This window comes from Colius striatus, chromosome 5 (assembly GCF_028858725.1).
Source record: "Colius striatus isolate bColStr4 chromosome 5, bColStr4.1.hap1, whole genome shotgun sequence".
NCBI classification, from domain to species: Eukaryota; Metazoa; Chordata; class Aves; order Coliiformes; family Coliidae; genus Colius; species Colius striatus.
Window position 1 is genome coordinate 55,503,398 of NC_084763.1, and position 25,749 is coordinate 55,529,146.

Consider the following 25,749-nt stretch of genomic DNA (forward strand, 5'->3'; position numbering starts at 1 on the left):
ACCAGATGATCTTTATAGGTCACTTCCATCCCCTACCATTCTGTGATTCTGTAAACTTCATCAACTTTGGAAGAGAAGGAGGAGGTGCTGGTCTCTTCTCTGGTGACCAGTGACAGGACAGAAGGAAATGGAATGAAGCTGTATATGAGGAAGTTCAGGCTGGACATTAAGAAAAGGTTCTTCACTGTATGGGTGTTCAATCACTAGAATAGATATCCCAGTGAAGTGATCATGACATTGAACCTGTAAGAGTTCAAGGATTGTTTGGATGATGCACTCAGCCATATGGTTTAGTTTTAGATCATTCTATGAAGAGCAGGGAGTTGGAGTGAATGATCCTTATAGGTCCCTTCCAATGTGAGATATTCTATGATTCTGGTTCTATAAACAGCATGCAATTCAGTTCTGAAAATTGATCCTGTGTATTATGTCTTACAGGACACCAGAGTTACGGCAATTCACTGAGCAGTTAAATGACTACAGTTTAAAACCAAGAAAGCCTCAAAGAACCTCCATACCCTGCTACTTTTATCTAAGTTATCTTAATCACAGATCTGAAAGCATTTCTCTTCAGGAAATGCTATCAAAGATTTTTAAACTGTGGTACTGTTATCTTTGCTCTAAAGTATAATTTGGATGTAACACACAATGTTAATGATCACAGAGAAATGAAATAGATTTTACTCTTTTTAGTTTTACTGTCTCACCAATACTCAAAGAAGGAGTCTCCTTTTTCTGTTAGTAATATAAGTTCAGAGACCTTTCAAAGAAAGCCAGTTTTCTATGTACAGCTCCACTTTCACTGGAGAAAACTGACTTGTAAAAAATTTGTATATCAAGAATAGTTCTTGCTTAGGTGGCCTTGAGAGGAGAAATTAATACATTGCTAAGAAAAGGAGTATGTTCTCAAGCTTTGCAAAAAAAAAAGTAGTAGCCATGGTAATTCTTCACAAGCTGCTGCATTAAGAAATTCTCCAGTGCCTATTCCAAGAACTGTCAACTCTTTTCTGTTGTACCTTACAACAAAACAATATGAAATAAATCTTCACCCATTTGAAAGAAGAAGCAGAAGAAATATAGTCAGGTGAAAGGAAAGCAAATGCATTCTTTGACTTGTATGAAACAGCCCATGGAAAGATGATTACACTCAATTTCCTGTGGACTTGGAGAGATAACAATGTTTTTTCAGCAACTTTATCTACAGAAGAAAATAAATCCCATTTAGTAAATAGGAGTTACTGGGGTGGGGGTGTGGGAGGGTGTGAGATCCTGATTAAGACACCTGACTTTAGATGTCTAACCTACCAGTGTAGCCAATGGATAAGTATTCAACAGAACTAGAGAACAATTCAGCTGTCTATGTACTATGTGCCCACCTAGTCTCTTTCTCCAGGATTCTTGACTGGAGTGGAAAGAATTCTAATTCAGTTGCTAACATGTAGGTGGCTTGAGCCATTGGAGATGCACAAATCTAAGATACTGAAAACATCTGGGTAAGGCACGACAGGTATTTTATATGATGTAGAGTATATGAATATCCTTCTGAAATGTTAGCTGAAGATACCATGGCATCTCCAATAACAAGGAGACACCAAACTGTTAGCACATATGCAGATACATACATTTAAACATCCAGTCTGAATATTAATACCATTCCTTATGTGCATGGCATTAGATAATTTTCCTCTCAACAACATTTAAAAACAGTAGGACATAGGAGGGGATTTTAGAAAAGTTTTACCTTGAAGAAAGTAATATCTGGGAAGTGAGCAAATAGTTGTTCTGTCCCAAAAGGATTTTTGGTATGAAGTGACATTAAATGCCTTCATTTAATTTCTTAAACAAGAGTCTAGCCTTCTCACATTTCTCTTCCACTCAAGAAATAAAGGAACGGCAAACAGACTCAGAAACCAGTGGATATATACACATTATCCCTGCAAACATTAATAAGCTGAAAGAGAAACAAACAAAAGACAGGGGAAGAAGAAAGAGGTAAGACAGATGACACGCCAAAAAAAGGCATATATTGGATTAATGATAAAAAAAAAGAGAGAGGAAAGAGAATAGCAAAATGAAGACAGCTGAAAAATAAGGAAAACAGAGATCATCAGAAGAGAAGGCAGAAAAGAAAATGCCTGAATAGTGTTTAGCACATTCTGGGGTTTATCAATTATAAAAATAAGTATCAGTTAATAGCATTAGTCTCCAATTATTGTAGAAGTTATATGCTCTGTATGTCTACTACTGTAACTGCATATTCTGTCTGTCTCTGAAGTTACATATTATGATACCTTCTGTGCTTGCAAGTAATACATCCATCAAAAATGTTATGTTAAACATGGCTGTATAGCTTCCACATAAATAGATAAACTCACCTTTCCTGCAGCTTCCAGCTCTTTTTTATCCTTTAGAGCATGGCCAGCCAACATCTTCATTTCAATCATTCCTGCCACAGCAACGATTGGCACAACAGCTAAAAGCAGCAGGGTCAGCTGCCAGCCATAAACCAACGATATAACAATTCCAGTCCCCAGGTTAGCTATGTTTTGAGCAATTAATGCCAGTCTGACTCCAGTTGCCTGGAGGAAGAAAAAAAGATATTTCTTGCTAAAGCAACTGTATCTTAAACATGGGAAGCATTTTCACCTAAAATATTCATGATCCTCAAAACACTATTTGAAAGTCTCTTCCCACTTTTACCATTTTTCAAAATGACTTTGTAAAAAATTATCTAGACCACATTAAATTGTTCTCTTCCCATACTTTGATCACTTGCACTGCAATCCCTCAGTTCTGCCCTTGAAGCTGAACAGATTTTAACCATATCATTGGAACAGGCTGTCCAAGGAGGTTGTAGAATCTCCTTTCTCGGGGGTGTTCAAAACCCACCTGGACACGTTCCTGTGTGACCTGATCTGGGTGGACCTGCTTCTGCAGGGGGGTTGGACAGAATAATCTCTAAAGGTCTCTTCCAACCCCTACCATTCTATGTTCACATTTACAGTTGAACTTTAAGATCTGTCACATTTTGTAGGTTGTGCAGCTAGTTTTAGAAGTCATCACACAGAATCCAATGAAGAAGGAAATTAAATGTTTACCTGCTACTATGGAAATAATTATGTCTATTCTTTTTCCCTATAAGAAATCTATACAACCAAAAACTAGTAGGAGATCATAAACTGAACCAATTTACAAGTATGCCTTTAGATAGACGTCTCTGAACAGATTTCTTAGATAAAGAGATTCTCAATTCATTTAATAATGAAGAGCACAACATAGCACAATAGTAAGCTTTAAAAAATATTTACTTGGAATTTATTTTGTAAACATATATTACCATTATTGTTTTAAACCCCATCAGTGTATTCTATATCAGCTATTGTTTTACAGTAAATTTCAGTTGTTCAAGTCAAGGCTGTTATCCAACCAGTCAAACCCAAGCTGCAACTTTACAACGTACTCAACCAAATACAAAACAATCTGAAATAAAATGTTACTTACTCCTTTCACTTGTGAGGCATCATTAGCAAGCCTTGTAGTTAATGCTCCAGTGCTATTTTTAGAATTATCAAACCAGCCCATGTCCTGCAATAAGAAACATTTTCCTTAGGACCAGTTTTTGCACATTTCAATAAACCACAAGGTAAAACTGACATCTACTAATATAGCTGAGTTCAGTGTCAGAAGACCATACGTAGCAGTGTGTCACTTTTGCATATGTCATTAAGTCTAATTCCATCATTGCACAATGAATATTTTTAGGAAAGAGGTGTGTTTGCAGATGACCTGATGTGTACACTGCTGAGAAGGAAGGAGACCAGCCTAGGGGGTTCCCAAAAGCCAAATTTACCCTCCCTACCACTGCTGAAACTGCATGTCCTTGGAGGAGATGACTCCTCACAATAATCCTTCACAACTGCAAAGCTGTTTGGGGATGAATTAAGAGTAAAGCACCTTCAAGGTAAAAGCTCTGAATTAATTGCTTTGTTTCTCTCCAGATTGATGAAGCTTTTTTGGAAGCTATGTGATAAAAAACTCAAAACCAAACTAAAACAAAAGCCCAAACCAAACTGTTCTATCTGGTCAAAGTCAGTTGCTTGGGTCTGGTAAACAGTTTATAATTTATTCACCATGTATACTTTCATGCATGGTGTATATTGTACAAAGACCTGCTGATGTAGTACACACATTTGTCATCTCAAGATCTAGTTGTAAGAATGCTCTTTTATTAGGTTTTCAGTGGGGTTGATCTATGAATCATAGTTTGTCAGACAACAGCAGCTTTCTGTCCTCATTGCAAACAGCCATGTTCATATGAATCAAATTGTGTCTACATGTAGCTTTATGTGCAAGACTTAAAACCCCAGAAATATGATCTTGTATATTTGAATATTGAAAATATTGATCCTGAAATCATTCAAAATTATGGCTAATTTAGATAACTACATGAATGACTTAAAAACACTATGAAATATCTATATTGTACTTCTCTGAAAGTTACTTTAGGTTTAAGTATACAATCCCAGTATTGTATTAACAAACAGTGTTTATACATTCAGGAACTCTTTGAAAGAGCTTTTCTTTTGAAAGAATTAGACAAAAATATATCTGTACATACTACAATTTAGTCAGACATTTGAGGTAAGAGTAAGGTGTATTGCATTGCATTGCACTTGTTTAGGGGAGAGAAGGCACAAGGAAAGCAAAGTGAGCAGGTGAACACAAAGTGGGATACTGATGGTGCACATCAACTTATAAGGCTGTAGGAACTTGGGTTTAAGTCCTTGCAAGGAGTACCTAAAAGGCATGTGTGTTATGCACTCTCCCTCTAAGGATACTTTGGTTAACCACACGTGACTAACCAAACTGATTTAAAGAATATTCCCTGTAGACAATTCATAATATGATAAAATAATGTGAAATACAGTTGTTTTGTGATATATGAACAATGAACTATTTATAAAACTCTGGAAATAGCAATACATATTGTCTTTACCTGTCTAAGCATTGCTTTAAATGCCATGAGTCGAAGTCTCATTGTAAGAATTTCTCCAGCTTTGCCAAATGTGAAACCCTATTTGAGAAAAGGTACAAAGTTTAGCATACCATTACATGGTCTGAGTTGATTCAAGAAATATTTTTGATGCATTGTCTCTACAATGTCAAAGGACAAAATAACTCAGTCCTGATTGCACAAGACATATGCAAATCCAGGTTCAATTTTCATGAACTTGAGTAGATTACAGGTTCAAATGTCTCAGAAATACAGAGAGCGTGGCAATATTTCCCAGCACTGCTTCAAGGAAAAGATCACTGATCTACCCTCAATTTTTCTCTGAGTTGACATAAGTCAGATTTAAATAGGTGGCTTTTAGGCCATTAGCTTTAGGTTAAATACTTCCTAAGGCAACTCAGGTTCACTGAAGTCAAACACAAATTTCCAATAGAATTAAGATTTATTCCCTGGGATCCTAACAAAACCTGACAGAGCTATCAGTAATAATACATAAGTGATGCTTTATAATGAATCAAACAGGGTTTTTTAGCCAGATATATGATTCAATCTAATGAGATACAAATAGGACACAGTAGATAAAACTTTGGGAACACACATTCTTCCTGAATTTTAGTAGGACATCAGTGCTTATAACTAGCTTTGTTTAACTCACTATTACCTTTATGTGGTTGCAAATATTAATTGTTGGGGATCTACATTTGTAATTGTAAATACTCTTAAAATATAAACTAGAGGTGTAACTGTACTATGTGATACTAACTAAAAATATCAACTATAGAATCATGGAATCATTTCAGCTGGAAGAGACCTTTGAGATCATCGAGCCTAGCCTTAGTTCTAGTCCTATCAACCACCAGTCCATTCCTCAAAGTGAATACAAAGTGAATATGGCATGTTGCAATCAGCAAGTATTTCTGTTAACCTTTTTCATTATCTTTGCTGTGCTCCCATGTTGCCTGTAAATTTGCACAGGTCTGTGATTTAGAAGAAACCAGAGCAGAACATCAGTGAATGGGCACTATACAAAAGATTATAGGAATGGCTTTAGTTTTTTTTGTTCTCATTACTTTGAGGGTGTTACACCTTGATGAACTCTTCCCATTCATGTTTAAAACATTATATGAACATTTATAAATTGAGCAAATCTGTCATACAGCTCAGTCTTCTATACTCATATATATATATATGCATATGCAAGACAATTCTATAAATAAACCAGGTTTTATTTAGCAAGAGACTGTTTAAGCTGCTGCTCCAAGTGCACTCTATCCACCAAATGAGCCTACAGAGTGAAATGATAAAACTATAGGAACATATTCAGAAATTATACACCAGAATATATATGAAAATATTTAAATACCAACATTTGCACTTGTATGTTTACTACCTTTTTTTTTTGCTCCTCTATTTCTGAGCCACTGTTGAATAAGAATTAGCCTAAAGTTAAAATACTCTTTTGGTAAAAGTTGAGATGGCTATAGAGATCAATGAGAGCAGGGAATGAGATATTATTGTTCACTCATTAGTATTTAAGCAGGAGGAATTGAATATAGGAAGAATAGGTGTTACTTGAATTGGGTCTGGGAAGCTTTGCAGGGGTTCACAATACTTGAATGGGGAGGAGGTTAAGGGAGTAAGAAATTGGAGAGCTAAAGGAAAGAGATCAGTAGATTTGCAGTTACTAAAACAGGAGGGCTTGAGGGTGAGAAAGGAGTGGTATAGTGTAAAGTCTGGGTGGCAATGGGAAAAAAGAGTGAGACAGTCCAATTTCATGCTGAGATGTGTTTGATGAAGAGGTGAATTCCTGAAGTTAAGAGGTCAGAAGAGGTTGGAAGGTTTCTAATGAGAAGCTCTAGGTCAAAAAAGCTCCAGTTCAACACAAGGCACATGTAGAACCACAGATGTGGGTTCTGGCTTGAGTCAGATACAAGTATTACAGAAGACACTAATTTTTTAGTATAGTTCATATCCAGTTTCTAGAACATGATGAGCAATTATAATGAAGTTAGAATAATAAAACATACCTGGAAAAAGAAAGTGAAAAAGGAAACGATCCCAAGTACTAAAAACATCAATGAATACAAGTTGCCCTTTTCTCTTATAGTGGCGGGGTCACCTGAAAACATCTAAAATAACATTTAAAACGTTTTAACATTTTTTTTTTTAGTCAGCTAATAATCTAAAACACTTCCATCTTTCGCAATTATTATGTTTGGTAGTCATTTGGATTCATATCAGATTTGAGTCTATGATACATATGATTATAGGTATAACAAGAAAATGCCAGATTTTCTTTCAAGGCTTTTATGATCTTATAAATTTCATCTCATTCTTGTGATTTCTATAGTGGTGCTTCATCCACTCCTCCACTTCATCATGCTGTGATTGTTTCAGATCTGGTTTTTATTAGAAACACATTTTGTGAGCTTTCTATTTTTTTGCATGTTTTATTCAAACGTACCCCTATAATTTCTGAAAACAGGATTGAAAATGCCGGTTGTATCGCTCCATTGAGAATTGCACAAAAGATTCCAGCTACAAAGTATGGCCATTCCGTTTTGTTCAACTTCATAATTTTCATAAATGAAGCTGGAGGTAATTCTTCATTCTAAAAAAGAAGAAATTCTGTTAAGACAAGCATGTATGTATTTGGAGCAATATGAAGAAAAAGAGAGAATAACTGATTTTCCTACTCCCAGAATATACTCAGGGAAGTCAAATGGTATTTTTTCAATAAGATGAATAATTAGCTGATTGTACCTTTCCTTTTATTACTTTAACACAAGGAAGAAAGCTCTGTTGAAAATACATGTACACTCTTACAATCATCTTTTAGTTTACCCATATAATTCCCGTCGATCAATACTCTTGGCATTGGTCAACAGTGACTGAATTATTCGTTCTGGGCATATTGCTGTGTGTAGTACATGGCTAGATTAATTCAAACACTTTTTCTTTAGGCAATTCATGTTTGTAGCAAATTCTTTGTTGTTATGAATATAGTCATATTTGTTGTTTGGGTTTATGTAAAGTTTGTTGTAAGAGTTGCACAGTGGGCCAAATGCTCTGCTTCTGATCCAATCCTGAATGTTTAACCTGTGCAGACTACATAAGTATGGTGTGTAAACATGGAGAAGCACATTTCTTTCATAGCAAATTTATTTTTAAGAGTAAGCTAATCCTTGTTATAGATTTTAACATGCTCTGTTGAAAGGAACCAAAGTTCACTAACAGCTCTGCAAAGATACTTACAGGAGAACTTGTTTTCTCATCAGGTTCATCATCTTGTGCACTTGGCTTTCCTGTACTTCTCCGAGTTGATCGTCTTCTCAACCCTTTGGTTATGGATTCTTCAGATTCACTTTCTTTGATGCTAAGTGCATTCTCATCTTTTCCTAATGATGGACCTTCAGTTTCAATTGTCTCAAAAGGATATGAAAATGATGGTACAATTAATTATGCATGTATTGCTTTGAACATTCAAGAAGATTATGAAGTAATCAAAATGAAAGCAACTTGGGTTGTTTCAATTGAAAGGGATATGGGGAAAACAATATGTAATGATATAAAGCAGATATGATAATCTGTATTACATATAAGTAGATCTCTATTTTCAGAGCTTGATTCATGTGTAAGCATCCCACTTCTCAAGAAAATACTTATACTAAGTGGACAAAAAATGGAGTAGAAGTAGCTGATCTTTTTTTGTCTCCTAACAACTTTGAAGGGCAAATGATTTACACATAATTATCTCAGGATTTTTTTTTAATGAGTTTTCAGTGGATACACTATTCATTCATGAACTGAGGAAAACATTATCCCTCTTTGCTGCAGAATACTCAACAATTCTTGACCTTCAATATAATAAGGAAGTTTAGAATAGAACAAGTCAAAAAGACATTGTGACTGAAAAATCTCAACCATCCTACGTTGGGTGGGAGTTTTGCCAGTGTCTCTGACAGAATAAATGTCTGTCAACCCATCTAGATGCATTCCTGTGTGACTTGATCATGGTGCAGCTTCTTTAGCAGGGGGTTGGATGATCTCTAAAAGTCCCTTCCAAACCCTACCATTCTGTAATTCTATGATTTAATAGTAATTGGATAAAAAGTTGCCTTCAACTTGTATTTTTTATATTCCAGAAATCTTATATTTCTTACTGCTTTTTGTACTACTAATAAAAAGAACTTTTTTTTTTTTTTTGCTTTCCCTCTATTTTTGGGTTTTGTGTTTTTAATTTCATTTCTATTTTAATTTTTTGTTTTTTAATTTCATTTCTATTTTATATTTCCTAATTTTTCTCATTGTGTGAATACAAAGTTACTTTGAATATAAGGTGACCAAAGGCATTCTCATAGTTACTTCATAAAGGAATACTTTAACTGGCATAGTTTACTCTTTTCAGTCTGACATATTGAAATAGCAGTTTCAGTTTCTTTAATGGACACACAGCTTTTGCAGTAAAACACCAGTGATACATAAGGCTACAGTGAAGCTCAACTATAACATAACTATTCCATGGGACATTGGGAAGTGTCAAAGTATTCCATTCTTCTGATACTTATATTAATTTTCAATCTCTTTTTTTCTGGCTACAGAACTTTAAAAGTGTGCCTCTTTTTGCACTCAGCATAGCTGGATTATTCTTATTTTTCTTCTATTACTCCACTTTTAGAGGGAAATTCGGTATAAAGGATTTAAACTAAATAGCTTAAAACATGCATGGTCTATTCCTCCACTATCATCTACTGTATTTTGCTTTTTATCATAGGCTAAGAACAAGCAATTGAACAGCAAATTACAATGGCCAGTTGCTCTACATCAACCCCATAAAAGGAAAACATACAATAATCTTTTAAGGTTAAATTCCCAAAGGATTAAAAATATCCTACCCTGGGTTTAAACATGTCTGGTATCAAAACTAGTGGTCTTCTCTCTCAAATTACTGCAGCATTCCCAATACTTCTGATAGCACACAATAACTATGCACACGGAATACGAAAAAGAAAATGAGGCAACAGGTAGAGAGGAGAAAAAAAAAGTACCTGCAGGTTAACAAGCTTATAGTAGATTCCCTTTCTCTCAAGCAATTTGAAATGATTCCCTTGTTCTGAGATAACTCCACCTTCAAACACAGCTATAACATCTGCATTTCGGACTGTGGACAGTCGATGAGCTACTATGACTGTGGTGCGTCCTTCCCTTGCCTAGGAGCAACGATATTTAATATCAGTATTTTAAGTATATTTAGAAATGGTTCATCTCCCTACTAGAGTTGAATGAGTCCTAAGGGAAACGTTAAAATTGCACACACAAAAATATAACTCAAAAAAACCCATTAAAAGCAAGATTTCAATTCATATCCTAAAGTAGAAATATGATCTTTAGCTTGAAAAACAATATTAGATGCAATCTTTCACTGGGGCGAAGAAAAAAGATCTTATTTTGATTACAGATGGATTAATAAAACACTCAATATTTAAAATTTGAGAATGTTACAAACCTTAAAGTTGGAAAACTTGTTATATTTAAGCCCATAGTTGTTTACTTAAACCTTAAAATCCGTGAAGGATAGTTTATCTTCAGAATCATTATAAAATATTTCACACTGACATTTAAAGATTTCAGTGTTTCCAGCTCTAACTCATTGTGACTCAAGTATCTTCACTGAAAGTAAAGTTCTCTACAGTTTCATTTGGAACACATTTCAACTCCCTACCTATCTTTGGATATTTACAAGCCTGTCACAGGTAATATATCAAATGTCACAGCTTGCTGTTTTAACTATCAGGCTGTATTAAAATGACCAACCAACTTCTAGTTTAAATTATAGAAGTAAGGATCCCAAGTAGAGAATTTTATTGGAACCTTGATGCATTTTATCCTCAATTATGTCCCTCAGGGGTCCATAATGGGACCCATATTGTTTAATATCTTCATCATTGACATTGATAGATGAGATTGATTGCATACTCAGCATATTTGCAGATGACACCAAGCTGAGTGGTGCAGCTGACTCACTTGAGGGAAGGTATGGCATCCAGAGGGACTTTGTGAACCTCACAGAGTCAACGAGGCCAAGTGAGAAGCCTTGTACCTGGCTTGGAGCAACCCTCAGTATCAATACAGACTGGGAGGATGAAGGACTTGAGAGCAGACCTGCAGAGAAGGACTGGAGGATATTGGTGGATGACAAATTGGACATGAGCCAACAATGCACTCTTGCAGCCCAGAAAGCCAGCCATATCCCTGGACTTTATCAAAAGCAGCACAGCCAGCAGGCAGAGGGAGGGCATTCTGCCCCTCTACTCCACTCCAGTGAGACCCTACCTGTAGTGCTGAGTCCAGCACTACATGGAAAGACATGGACCTGTTGGGGGGGTCCAGAGAAGGGTCACAAAAATGATCAAGAGGACTCAAGCACCTCTGCAATGAAGAAAGCCTGAGAGAGTTGGATTGTTCAGGCTGGAGAAGTGAAGGCTTCAGGGAGACATTTCAGTACCTAAAGGGGGCATAAGATAGATGGAGAGAGACTTCTTAACATGGTCTGTAGTCACAAGACAAGGGACAACAGTTTTAAACGGAAAGAGACCAGCAATCACCAGGGATTAGTTGTCCCTTAGCGAGACAAATCTGCAGGAAAAACAAAATAAGCACCTAGTATTCATGTTAAGTGAAGCAAATGTTTCCTTCAGAGTTTCCTGCCAAGTCACTACTACAATTGCTCATGACATGATGGTAGTACTGACCTTGTCAGTCAGGCTTCAACACAAGTTAACTAAGTAGGTGACTGACAACAATATGCATGTCAGTACAACAGATAATTGCAGGGGATGGTATTTACAGCAAGAAAATTTTATTTAAGGTTAATAATGCAGAAAATATCATTCCATCTTCTCACTTGAGAGAAAATTGCTGACTGTTCAGACCTGCAGGGTCTCTAAAAGTTCTCTCTACAGAAAATATTTGCCAAATCCAAGTTAACCTTTTGCACTTTAAAGGGTCTCTATTTTTTGTAGCTCTTTCAACAAATGGCTGGGGAAAAAAAGGAAATATAAAGCTCCTGGTCACCTTTTCATTTTGGGACTGTACTGACCTTGTCCAGGGCTGCCTGCACGATTGATTCACTCTCAGTATCCAAAGCTGACGTTGCCTCATCAAGCAGAAGAATTTTAGGATTGCGAACCAGAGCCCGGGCAATTGCTATTCTTTGCTTCTGGCCTCCACTCAGCTGTGCCCCTCTTTCTCCAACCACGGTTTCAAACTTCTACAAGACAACCACACACATTTTCACTACACTCAGTGTCACAGTCCTTTCCCCAAAGAAAAGCAACAGAAAGAAAAGACACGTCAATGTCAGTAACCTCAGCAGCGTCTTCTCCTTCCTCTAAAACACTACAGGACAAACACTCACTTGGATATACCTGCCTAATCACTTTTGTCCCTGGAATTCTAAGAGCTCACCAAATGCCCACCAAGTCATGACCTAAAGGTTGAACATAAACACGATTCTCAAAAGTTACAAGGAAGATCTGCACAGCTCTGCTCAGTCACAGCTCCAGGAAGAGCTTCCTCTCTCTACAAGAATCTGAGCAACTATTTGGCACAAGGAGACTTAGGAGAAATTCTTTCTGCAGGGCAGTTGCTTTGCTTACGTTGGGTAGCTTCATGATGAAGTCATAAGCATTTGCTTCCTTGGTGGCTTTTTCAATCTCTTCCATGGTGACGTCCTCACGGCCATAGCGAATGTTTTCTGCAATGGTAGTTGCAAAGAGCACGGGCTCCTGGTTCACCACACCAATGATCTCCCGCAGATACTTGACATTTAAGGTCTTAATATCCTGCCCATCAATGGTAATCTTGACAAAAGGAAGCAGAGAAAAAACAATTAGTGTTTTGATCAAGGAACCTCTCTCCCTTGTTTGGCACAGCCTTTTTAGGGAAGACTTTACCAGGTCATTGGCACAAGGGCATTGAGATCAGAACCAGACTTCCAACAGCTGTGACACACAGAGCAGTCATCTCACTTGTCATGTCTTACCATGCCTTCCTTGGGATCATAAAATCTCTGGATGAGCTGAACAGTTGTACTTTTCCCACAGCCGCTGCCACCAACCAGGGCCACTGTCTGGCCACAATTAATCTTGAGATTCAAGCCCTTTAATATCTGTGCACATAAGAAAGGTAACCAAAACCATAACAATATGTGAAAATGCCAGTAAAAACTTGAAGAAACTCTAAAGACTGTGATAAAATATCCTTCATATTTATAGCAGAATCTGATATCCCCTCCAAAATGTATAAACATGAGTTTAAATTTTGGATAACTAATGTCTTCAGCTTAATTTTCTTCATATTTACATCACAATTCATCCAATATCAATGTACTATACAACACATTTTACAATTACCTATATCATAAACCAATTCATATGACAAAATAACATGACTACTACCTATAACTAAAATAGAATGTGAAATAAAATGATTCAATATTTCTGTATTCTCTTGCTTCAATTTTGTCTTGAAGGCACCATGTAAACTATAGGAAAACTATTGCACAGTAAAAGTTAAAAGTGATTAAATACACTCTGTATGGTTTTGGAGTTATTTTAGTAACCCTTAACCATCTTTATTTTTCTCCTTTTGATTGGATTTGCTGTTGGGGCTTCTTTACAATGGTGACATTTCATTGCACAATATATATCCTTTGATATATATTGTATATATAGGTATATTTATATATTATATATCTATATATAATATAGATATAAATATCTATCTATCTATCTATCTAAATATATATATAAATAATACATCTATTATTTATACAGGTATAAATAATTCTAGCTAAAAATCACTGGATTGGCAATGCAGTTTTAAACAATTTAGAGAGTAAAATTGGAATTGCAATATTTTTCACCAAATTTTATTGATGTGACTTCTTTTTCCTAAGGAACTATCCATATGTTTAACTGTAACATATACATGAAGTTTCATTTACAGTACCTCAACATCTGGCCTGGATGGATAATTGAAGTAAACATTTTGGAATTCCAGGTTCCCTTTAACGTGGTCTGGTTTGTAACCTGTCTCTGAGTAACTGTCAATTTGAGGCTCCTGTACAAAATAAAACAACCAAAACATTTATTTTCAAATATTATTTTAAAATAAATAAGTTCTAGAGCAAATCACTATTCTGCAGAGAAATTAAATGTCACTTTGAATAAGTTTAGGTGAGATTTCTGTAAATGTGAACTGCATGATGTTTTGCTGTCTCAATACTACACTGAAAATCTGCTTGTTCAAGAATCCCTTTATAATCCCTTTTTTCTATTGTATCTAGCAACAGGACAAGGGGTGATGGGATGAAGCTGGAACACAAAAAGTTCCACTTAAACATAAGAAAAAACTATTTCACTGTTTCAGTGAGCCCTGGCACAGGCTGCCCAGAGGGGTTGTGGAGGCTCCTTCCTTGAAGGTCTTCAAGACTCACCTGGACATGTTCCTATGCAACCTGATCTAGGTGACCCTGCTTCTGCAGGAGAGTTGGACTGGATGATCTCTAAAGGTCCCTTCCAACCCCCACCATTCTATGATTTTATGATTATAGCTTTTGTTTTAATTTAGTACAATGTCTTTACAACTGTACTTGCATATATTGAGATTCATTTCACTGCCTTATAATCAATCTGAAGAGATTATCTCTAAGGAGTTGTTCACATGCTGTTCATTTATAGCTTTGCCCTTCCTGCTGAAACAATTTGTGTGAGAAAGAACCCATTAAAAAGAAACAGAATTCTTTATTATCATTGGTTTTGTTTCCACCCAGAATGGGTCTAAAACTTGAAGCATGTCTTAACAATAACAGAAAACATGCAGTTGTGTTTCACAAAGCTTCATCAGTTAGTAAAATGACACCTTCCTTGATTTCAGACTCTCTTGGCAATTGAAGGACATATCTACGATACCTGGTTGTGTTTTATTGATTTGCTGACACGCACACTACTGACAGTGCCACTGATGCCTTGAAACCTATGCTCATACATCTACATCAGCTGCAATCACTTATACAGCACCACAGATGTGCCCTTCATGATGAAAATGTTAGAGGGTAATCTCCTATGCCAAGTGATTCAGAGATATAATATTTTTACTTTTCAAGTAAGAACTGATTACTCTAGAAGACAGAGGAACTGACTAGTAAGTACACATTCTATCTCCTTTCATGCTTATATTTCTGTTTATTTTACACACTGTTATTTACTCTTCCAAGTTCATATCCATAAATAGTGCACTCTCTCAGTTTTGAAATGAGAGTGAGGGCAAATATACTCACATTATCTATGATATTAAAGATTGCATAGGCAGCTCCTCTTGCATTAGCAAATGCCTCTATGCTTGGAGCAGTCTGTCCAATACTGAAAGCTCCAATCAACACAGAGAAAAAAACCTGGAAAAAAATATTTACAGTGACATATATCAGTTCTTATTTATGCAGAGAACTACATTCATGTATTTACATGAGGCATCTTTGGGTTAGGAGGCTGTGTGCCTCTTAATGGATGTTTAAGGAATCTAGAATTAAAGAAAAATTGAAAAGGTCTGTATTAAAGCAGAGAATAACATTGAGAAAAGGGCTTTTTGAGATTCAGCTGTGGACTGAGTTCCTGCACAGTGTGAGTGTTGAGTGCATATTGGTAAGAAGTTAGAAAGTGTCTGAGACCTGCAAAATCTATGCCAAAATATAATTACACTCAATATCTCAGGATTGCACTAATTCATCCTCTGGCAAAAGATTTCCAAAGTCCAAAAAGTGTATTGTATATCTTTCAACAGAACCAAGACAGATATGTAATGCACTATGGTTCTGCTGTCAATGCAACAGCGAAATAGAAGCATACAAAACCATCTTCCTTATCACAAAGTAATGAAGGGTCCCTTAGTTGGAATCAAAGAGAGTGAGTGTTAGCAAACAAGAAAAAACCCCACAAAAACAGAGAAAGAAAAAATACATTATTTCTTCAGAGAAGTGAAGTTTGTTGCTTTCAGCTAGTATCAAAACAAAAGTAATAAAGCCACAGTGCTCAGAGATCATAGCACATCAGACCAAAGGTCCACACCCATCATCTTTTCTCCAACAGCGAGCATTTGCATTTGTGATACATAATAAGGCAACATCCTCCCATTCATGTCATAAAAACATCATTCCAAGGAACTACAACAGTGACAGCAGAAATTGCAAATACTTTAAACTGAGCAAAAGTGAACACAAGGGCATGAATCTCACTGAGATGTTCTATATGCTAGCCTGCCTTTAAAAAGAAATAGGCAGGTTCTGAAGAGCCAATTACATATCAGAGCCTGCTGTCACAAACTTCACTGATTCATAAATAAAACAAAAGTAGATCAAAAAAGGTAAATATATACTTATGGTTTCCTGGTTGAGTTTCATCATAGATAACAAATTTATTCTTCTTACCATATTTGTTTCAAATTTCATACAAAATTAGAGTGGTTGCCACATCAAGAGAAGAATTAAAACTATGAGTTTCTTCCTTTGGTTAGATGGTGACATATTTGCTAGTCTCAATTACCCTTTCTCACTCTCAATTTCTGAAAACACCAAGAAGTGATTCCAAACTCTTGCAGTGCAAAAAAGAATAGTATCAATAATAAAACGATCTACCTAAACCACACAACAGCTAATAAAAAAGTTTTTGCCTCTGCATCCTGAGAATATATTCAGCCCTACAAATCTGAAAACAAAGAGCAACTAGGAAGGATACTACAGCTTTTGATTTAAATGTTTCTATATCTGTCTGATCTTATAGAAGTCAGGAAATATGTAGAAATAGTTAAATAAATAAAAGGTTTATTTAGCTTGAATAACATAGATTTTTGTGGAGAGAAGCTTTTTAAGAAGGGATGTTCTGATGATTTTGGGACGTAATTGTTATCAAATAAGTTCCAGATATACACCTTAATATATTTTCTTTAGTATTTCTCGCTATTATTGGGGATTTATTCATCAATACTTACTGTCAGAACCTTGCCAATACTGTAATCATCATTTAAGACCAAGGTAGTTCCATACCAGAAGGCCAGTGCATATGAAGCATATATCAAAAAGAAGGCAGCACCCATGGAAATATTAGATGTAATAGCTTTCTTTATTCCAATTCGTTTTGCATCTTCTAAATTTTTATGGTATCTGGAAGAAACACAGCAGCTCAAAACAGACTCAGACAAATACCATGGCCCACAGCTCCAAAAACGCTGCATGAATTACAAAAAAGACAAAGTGCAAGAGGATATATAAAATACATAACCCTGAGAATGTACAAAGTTAAGCCTGGTATTCAGGCACAGAGACTTTAAGGCAACTCCTAGAAAGGACAACATCAGTCAGTGTGGTATCAAGGTAAAAAAAAAGGGTTATTGCAGTTCAGGGATGGGCTTTTGAAGCCCTTAACTTCCGGGTCAATGAACTTTGATCATGAACCATTCACGACAGGTTTGGAGATTAGAAGTCTAACTTAAGAGAAAAGGTTAAAATACATCACAAGAATTATGGGGTTAATAAAGAAATAAAGATATTGTTTAATAGTATACCTTCACAGCAACTACTGAGTAATCAGTTTATCAAGGATATCATCATCTCCACTCATGGCCTTTTTATGTCTAAAGCTCTGACTGTGTGATGTTTAAACTAGTTCTAGTGTAGAGACAATATGTCAGTTTATTTTGTCATTTTATGGAAAAATAACTCATTGTCTTTCAAGGTGTAGTGAAACACACAATAGCCTGTAACTGACAATTTCTGCTTACTTAAAAATGCAGGAAGCACAAGACTTTCTGGTTTTGACAGATTTTCAAGAGCACATACAAGAAAATTTCAAATCACTTGAAGTGAACACTTAAAAATCAACTGATGAAAGCAAACCTTGCTCTTACCTTTTAATCTCTTTTTCCTGTCCTCCAAAAGCTATTACAGTACGGACTGCTGACAGAACTTCCTCTGCAACAGCTCCTGCTTTGGCATACGCAGCTTGCTCTTTGCCAGTGAAAGAAGAGAGAACCTAGTACAGGATCAAATATTTTGACTTAGGAAAAACAGAATGAGCTCAAGCACTTCTTAATTTCTTTTATCACAGATATTTTCTTCCAATATGAAGCCTTTTGATGATGTTATGTAGGACTGCAGAATGTTCAGTATGAAAATTCTTTAGTACGCTATAAATTCAACCAAATCATTCAACAGGACCCATTCCCAGCAACTAAGCCCTGCATTTTACATGCTACTTTCACTCAGTGTGGGAGATTAAGATGACTACTCATAGTGAGGTGGTGTGGTTCTCCCCAGGCATTATCTCAGCTCATTCTCCTCTCTAGCTTCCTTAGCCAGAGGGCTCTATAGGTGGGCCACAGTCCATGAAAGCTCTTGGCCATTAGATATATCTGTGACACGCTACTCCAGTGCTACCTTCTATGAAATATACTCAGAGAAGGCTAACATCATCTTTGAAATGTAAGGGATATGAAATACTATAAACATCTGAATGCTTCCAAACTACAAATGCAAATCATTCAAATTCTATGGTGTTTTAATACTCTAAATCTGTCTAAAATTTCTTAACAAAGCTGTTAACTCTATAAAGAAACTGTGTCTAAGACCAAGGCTTGGTCTAATTTACTCATTTATTTTTCAGGAGGTGCGATTATTCCTTTCAACATAACAATTGCTTATGTAGATGAAGTTTAACAGTTACAGATGTGGATTCTACTCTTATCCCTTACTTGCTTTTTTGCTATAAAAATATGTTGGCAGAAACAGTTTAAAACCAAATGAGTCTGTCCAACCTACAGGGATTATGATATTCAAATGACACGAGAGTACTCATATGCAGTTCATATAAGAGCTTATGTATTAAAAAGTTGTATAAAGTTATAAATGCTCTAAGCAAGACATTCTAACAGTTACAATTACAGCTATGCAGATTTATTTCATTACCTCTGATTAATATAAAACCTGATCCTGAGCATATGTTCACCTACCTTCGCCCAGAGGGCTGCTGAAAGGCCCAGGACAGGACTGACTGCTAGTATTACAAGGGTTAACTTCCATCCTCTTATGAGACCAACAACAAATCCTGCTACAAATGTTGTTATTGACTGAAAAAGCAATCCAAGTTTGTCACCTATTCCTTCATTAATCTTGGAAACATCACTGAAAAACAAATTATGTCCAGTCAGGTAGGAAAATGCAGAAAGCACAAGAAAGGTTATCAGTTTTACTACATGGGCATTTGTGTAGAAGACAACTCAATTACTTCTCAGCAACAGTTTGCTTCATGACAAAACAAGATATGGTGTGGTCAAGGAAAATTCCACATTTCTTGTGAAAATATAATGTCATAAAGCAGTCTTTGTCTGAAAAGGTTGAAATTCTACCTACAGTGCAAAGTCACTCACTTTCTTCGTTCCAAATTTTTCATCTGTTTGGAAACTGTGGAATATCTGGAAAGCCTGTCAGGTAGGCAAACAAATAGGAATAGCTTTTCATGCAGTTCACACTGCTGGGGTCACTTGGCACCTTATTCAATCCTCAGTGTGCTCAGAAGTGAACTATGTTTTCACTTCATGGGCGGTAAACTCATAGACTGGGCTTTAGTCATCCTCAGATTTGAAGGGAACTTTTCAAGATGCATTTCTGATATACTTGTGACAAGTCCAGTATCAGAAGCTCACTCTTTGAGACTCTACATGGAAAACTTGAAAACTTCATTTGACAATAAGACAACTTGAAAACTAAATTAGACAATGAACTAAGTCAATTTAATTTCACAGCAAAATCTGACTTCACAATGAAATCATTCAATTGAAAAATTAAAACTTTAAAGAAAAACCTCAACTAATACAGACTCAATAAGATAAAATAACATTGGGAAATGTATAGTATACTTACTCTAGAAGACGAGTGTTAAGTTCTCCCACATCATTGACATCAAACCATCCAATCTCCTGTTTCATAATGGCATGAAAAAAATTTTGTCTGATTTTCTTTATTTGCCGTCCTGCTGCTAGAGTCCAAAATGAAGTTTGGATATAAGCAGAAAGAAGAACAACAGTTGCTATTGCAGTATAGTAGTATGCATATCTGAAAGGAAACGAAAAAGGCAAGATTATTGATTATATTACTATTCTATACTTAGCTTGTCGTTTACTTCTGTTTCAGGCCTGAATTAGAGTTTATACGTTTGTACCAGAGTTTATAACTCTCTGTAGAACTTGCCAAGTTTTCTGTGAGGAGAAATTGATTCAGTGTCTATTTAATATTAACTTTCATATATGCAAAAGGCAAAACAAAGCTATTGTTAGACAGGAATTGCTTTTTCTTTTAGTCAATATAGTATATATTCTCTCATAATCATAGAATTGTAGAATGGTAGCATTGGAAGGGACCTTTAGAGATCATCTAGTCCAACCCTCCTGCAGAAGCAGGTTCATCTAGATCAGGTTGCATAGGAACATGTCCATGCAAGTCTTGAGGACCTCCAAGGAAGGAGCCTCTACAACCCCTCAGGGCAGCCTGTGCCAGGGCTCCTGAACACTGAAATAATTTTTTCTCATATTTAAGTGGAACTGTTTGTGTTCCAGCTTCATCCCATCACCCCTTGTCCTGTTGCTGGCTACTATAGAAAAAAAGGGATGTCCCAACCTCCTGACACCCACCCTTTAGATATTTGTAAATGTTAAATGTGACATTTTCAAAACCTTCACAACATTTTTAGTTTCATACATATAAACAGACCTAATCACATACATCTAAACAACACAGTCACATTTACATCATATAACATACCTGTCTATATAAATGTATGTATAGGAACTATAAATATTTCCCAATTTGATAATATAGCATGAATGTATATACACCTATTGCAACCAAATCCTACTAGATGAAAATGTCTTTTCCTCTTTCTTCATGACTGATATCTTACTTTTAAATAAATTCACCTCAGTGCTATGAGCAAGGTGTCAAATCTAAACCAAGGAACGAGTGAACCACTACATGTCTCAAATTGAAACTGAATTTGAGCCATAGGTTTAAACTGTTCAAATAAAATTCAATCAGATAGAATTTGATTCAGAACTAACATCAGTTACAGGTGAACTTAAATCAGAAAAATGTAACTGAACGGATTCACTGTTTGAAAACATGACCAAAACCAGTGGCTAAATCATCATGGTGTCTACTACATGTAATTGTAAGACTACCACATCTATACAGAAGTAAATAATCAGCAAAAAGCTTTAAAACCTTTAGGATTTACACTCACATGTTGCAAATTATGCATACTGATTCTGTAAAACTGTAGCATGGAACTTGGCAGGAGGAAGTTACAGCAATTTGTGTGCAAATCGTCTGCTGGAAGAAGGTGAGAATGGCTTTACAGAAGAAACGTTTCAATTTTTAATCCAGTCCTTTTTTGTGGCTAGGATACCATACTGTATAGCCAGGGACTTTGGAACTATACTCATCATTAAATAAACTTTATCTCAACGGGTTTGATAAAAATGGGTTAATGCTTAACTGAACGCTAGTTGCTTGAATATTGATTTTGATTTTCTTCAGCTCCACTAAAACTCCACATAGAAAATATCAAACTAAACTCAAGAATGCTCTTCAAAATTCATCACTAATTACTTCAGACAATTGTTTTACAATGTTACATCACTTCAAATAATTGTTTTATGCTTGGACTTTTGATACAATTTGTCATGAAACAAAGGGATCGATGTCGTTGACAGGTTCCATGCTGGTGAAATATATTCTGTACATTCATTGCTGGAACTTAGTAGAGAGTAAAATAATGGTTCTTTGCCTTTTGAGAAATAGTTGAATTTTAAGCAAACTGATGTTTCAGCTACAAACACAACAAGCCCACGTGTATAGTTCAGTACTTGAACACACCTTTGTAAGAACTTTGTTCTTGTAAACAGTTTTTATTATGATTTGACCTTAAGGCAGGAGTTCTTCAAGAAACAAAACACCAGTATAACTACCTGCTTGTTCAAAACAGTAAATACATTAACCTGATGTCTGCTGAGACATTTCTCTTACATATTCTCACTCTTCTCCCTGGTTGTAGTTGCACAGATGATTTTTCCCCTTCTTAAATAGGCTATTGCAGAGACACTGCCGCCATCACTGATTGGCTCAACCTCGGCTAGCTGCAGGTCCTTCTTGGACCTTCCTCAAATAGAATCATAGAATGCTTTGGCTTGGAAGGGACCTTACAGACCATCTAGTTTCAACCCCCTTGCCACAGGCAGGGACACCTTCCACTAGACCAGGTTCCTCAAAGCCACATGGCCTTCAACACTTCCAGGGATGGGGCATCTGCAGCCCTCTCAAGGCAAACTGTTCCAGTGCTTCACCACCTCAAAGGGAAGAATTTCTTCCTTATATCTAATCTAAATCTACTCTCTTTCAGTTTAAAGCCATTACACCTTGTCCTATCACTACACTAAAGAGTGCCCCTTTGGCTTTCTTGTAGTATCCTTTAGGTACTGACAGGGGTCCCTGAAGCGTTTTCTTCTCCAGGCTGAACAACTCCAACTCTCAGCCTGTATTCACAGGAGACATACTCCATCCCACTGATCACCTTTGTGGCCCTCCTGTGGACTCACTCCAACAAGTCCATGGCCTTTGTATGTTGGGGGTCCCAGAGCTGAACACATTACTCCAGGTGGAGTCTCACCAAAGTGGAGGGGGAGAATTATCCCTCTCAACTGGCTGTCTTTTGATGCAGTCCAGGATATGGCTGGCTTTCTGGGCTACAAGTGAATATTGCCAGGTCCTGTTGAGCAGTCAACACCCCTAAGTCCTTCCCCACAGGGCTTCTCTCAATCCATTTTCTGACCAGCCTGTATTGTGTTATGTTACTGTATATATGCTTTTGGGATTGCCCTAACCCATGTGCAGGACACCTTGCACTTGGACTTGTTCAACTTCAGGAGATTCACACAGGTGAAAATCGAGTATCTCTTAGGATCATGAGAACAGGCAGTTCTCAACATTTAGGTGTTGATGTAGATCTATATTCACATTTACACTTTGTGTCAGCTTGTCTCTTCTCCTTTACTCTGTTCTTTCAGCAGATTAGTGACTTCTAGAAAATAGCCCACTGAGGACAATGCAAAGATTCCTGTTGCTTTCAGCCAAGAGGACATGATGTGAGCTCAGAGATGAAAAGAACCCAAAACTATTAATAGTTCTGATTGGTTGTTAGTCGAAAAGACTTATAACACAATTTACACATTACTCTTCTGCTAGAGTCAGTAATACCTTGTGTAGTTCTAGTGCATTCTGCTCTTAAAATACAGGTTAGAAACAAAAGAAAATATGTTGATTTGAAAGATGTGTCATTGCATTTCAAAGCCAAAATGAAAGCCCTAACACAAATATCTTTAAAATTAGAGTAAATTAATAAATGCAAGTGACAGTTTTAAAGGGAATCCAATCATAAGACCGGTTACTATAAAGAGATAATGAAACAGGTAGCAATCTAGAGACTAATTATCTAATTCACTTTCATATCACAAGGCACAAGTATATTCTGCTAAATGTATGTGTGCATGACTTGTATTCATGACAGAGACTGACAGGAACTTGCTTCTGCAAGAAGCAAGAAACTCTGTGTCCATATTCTCTTATAAAACGTGATTTCCCTGCCACTTGATTCTCATTACATACCAGTTCTTCACTTCTACATAACAGCCTTTCCCTAACTAGCTCTTGCTCATTTATTTTAGGCTAAAGAACTTTTTTTCTTGGTGTAAATCAATATTTTTAAACTTGAAATTTAACTACTTAATCTAAATGATCTGTAAGTTTCCAGACCACTGTTACCAGAAATGACAATGCACTGGTAATAATAATTAGAATAAAGCAGTAAGAATTACTAGAGCAAATGCCTTATCTCCACCTTCTCTTCAGAAAAGACAATTGCCTTGAAGACCACATCAGCACTCCTGACATGTCAGATGTTTTTCAGTATATAAAGAGGAACAGATTTCAGACTGAAGAAAAGAAGCTGAAGTGGTGCCAGAAATTGCACACAAACTTTAGACATCCTGTATAAACCAAGTCTACAGGCAGTGATGATTAAAAGCCCCCAACAAAACACATCAAATAAGCTGAAGTTTCAGCTGTCAATAGATTTGGTTTTGAAGCTTTGTAGCAGAAGCACCTACTGAATCTTGTCAGCTATTATCAGCTCTAACATGGCAGATTTAAGGTTGCATATAACTACGTATCTCTAACTCTCTATTTTCAGTAGACCAGATAATTTAGTTGAATATAATGCTTTAACAGCAAAGTAGGTACTATCTGGCAATTTTAATTTTGCTTTTTAGGGATGAATCACCATAGCTCAAGGAAGCAATGGATGATAATCAGCAACTTTTTAGCGTAACAATTACTGTTTAAAAACTCAGTGGAAGAAAAGGAAGAAAGGAAATCTGTTGAGACACAGAGCAACCTTGAAGAGTATGGGATGCATGATAGCCAGAGATTATAGAGAAGTCATTGGGAACAGTTGAGGATGTTCAAGAATCCTCCCAGTGCCTTCAACAGTTTTTAGTTGCACACATTATTCAATCAACCATAGCTTTTATGTTGTTTAAAGCAGAAAAAAGGTCATAGGAGAAGAATGGCTTGATGAAAAATATGTTTATATTAAAAAAGAATAGGAAATGTATGTTTCTAATTACCTTGTCATATCTTCTTCCAGTTTTTTTTTCACCAGTTCAGTGATATTCGCTGAAATATTTGCTTAGAAAAGAATAAAAGAGCAAATATTTTAATAGACCAATTTTTAACAGATTTATTGTCCTGCACGTTGTTCAGTCAATTTTGAGTTGTTACATCTTTTGATTCACCTACTTATTCAAAACCAATTATTATACCAACATAAGATTAGTCATAACTCCACTGACTACAAAACTACATCAGAGTAACTTGAATGCTCAGGAAGACTTTTCAATCTCATTAAATGCTCAGTTGGATATTTTCTTTTTTGAAAGGGACTCATACAAGGTCAAAACCTATTACAAATACAGGCCTAGATATTGACATCAAATCAGTAACTGTAATTTAAACCATTATGAAAACATTGGCTACAATTGATGCAAGAGGATCAACAGGAACTCACACTGAGAACATGGAAAACTGGTCTCCTACTTATCACAGCCATACTTAAACATGATTTACTGAATGTGCACTGTAGTGAATAATTAGACAAAATTAGAAATAAAATCTACTGATGCAGAAACTTAAGAATTAGGAGCAAAACAACAAACACAAGAGTTATTACTTTGCATCATGGTACAATAGCTAGCTGGGGTTTCTGACATCAACATCTCCTGTCAAGATTCCCTTTTCCAAATACGAGATGTTGTTCTCTTCATGGCAGATATATTCTTACCTGGCAAATCTGAGCTTTCAGAATCAACAAAGCTGTCAGTCATATCACCAAAAATTATCATTCCAACAGGGAGACCGCTTCCATGGACTACTGAAAAGGCAGTGCCTACTATCATTAGTAATTTGTCTCTCCAATTGGAGTATCGAAACTGTGAGTAAAAAGACAAATTAATCCTAACTGTTGTATTACATTGCTAATACAATGTTATGTCTACAAAGTCGAGAAAGTCAAGGAAAA

The 25,749-nt window shown here is 36.1% G+C and overlaps 1 protein-coding gene across 1 annotated transcript in view; it reads right to left on the reverse strand.

The window, feature by feature from the left end:
- Positions 1-25,749, reverse strand: part of LOC104550048 (ATP-dependent translocase ABCB1) — a 59,025-nt gene that overhangs the window by 12,639 nt on the left and 20,637 nt on the right. The window contains exons 5-22 of the mRNA XM_061997444.1: positions 25,513-25,660; positions 24,800-24,860; positions 19,986-20,177; positions 19,076-19,247; positions 17,975-18,099; positions 17,060-17,231; positions 15,357-15,470; positions 14,027-14,137; positions 13,059-13,184; positions 12,673-12,876; positions 12,114-12,284; positions 10,063-10,224; positions 8,270-8,440; positions 7,479-7,625; positions 7,042-7,143; positions 4,997-5,074; positions 3,502-3,585; positions 2,376-2,579 (exon numbers count right to left, since the gene is read on the reverse strand). Coding sequence (XP_061853428.1) covers positions 2,376-2,579; positions 3,502-3,585; positions 4,997-5,074; positions 7,042-7,143; positions 7,479-7,625; positions 8,270-8,440; positions 10,063-10,224; positions 12,114-12,284; positions 12,673-12,876; positions 13,059-13,184; positions 14,027-14,137; positions 15,357-15,470; positions 17,060-17,231; positions 17,975-18,099; positions 19,076-19,247; positions 19,986-20,177; positions 24,800-24,860; positions 25,513-25,660 — 2,544 coding nt within the window. The remainder of the gene's footprint in view (positions 1-2,375; positions 2,580-3,501; positions 3,586-4,996; positions 5,075-7,041; positions 7,144-7,478; positions 7,626-8,269; positions 8,441-10,062; positions 10,225-12,113; positions 12,285-12,672; positions 12,877-13,058; positions 13,185-14,026; positions 14,138-15,356; positions 15,471-17,059; positions 17,232-17,974; positions 18,100-19,075; positions 19,248-19,985; positions 20,178-24,799; positions 24,861-25,512; positions 25,661-25,749) is intronic.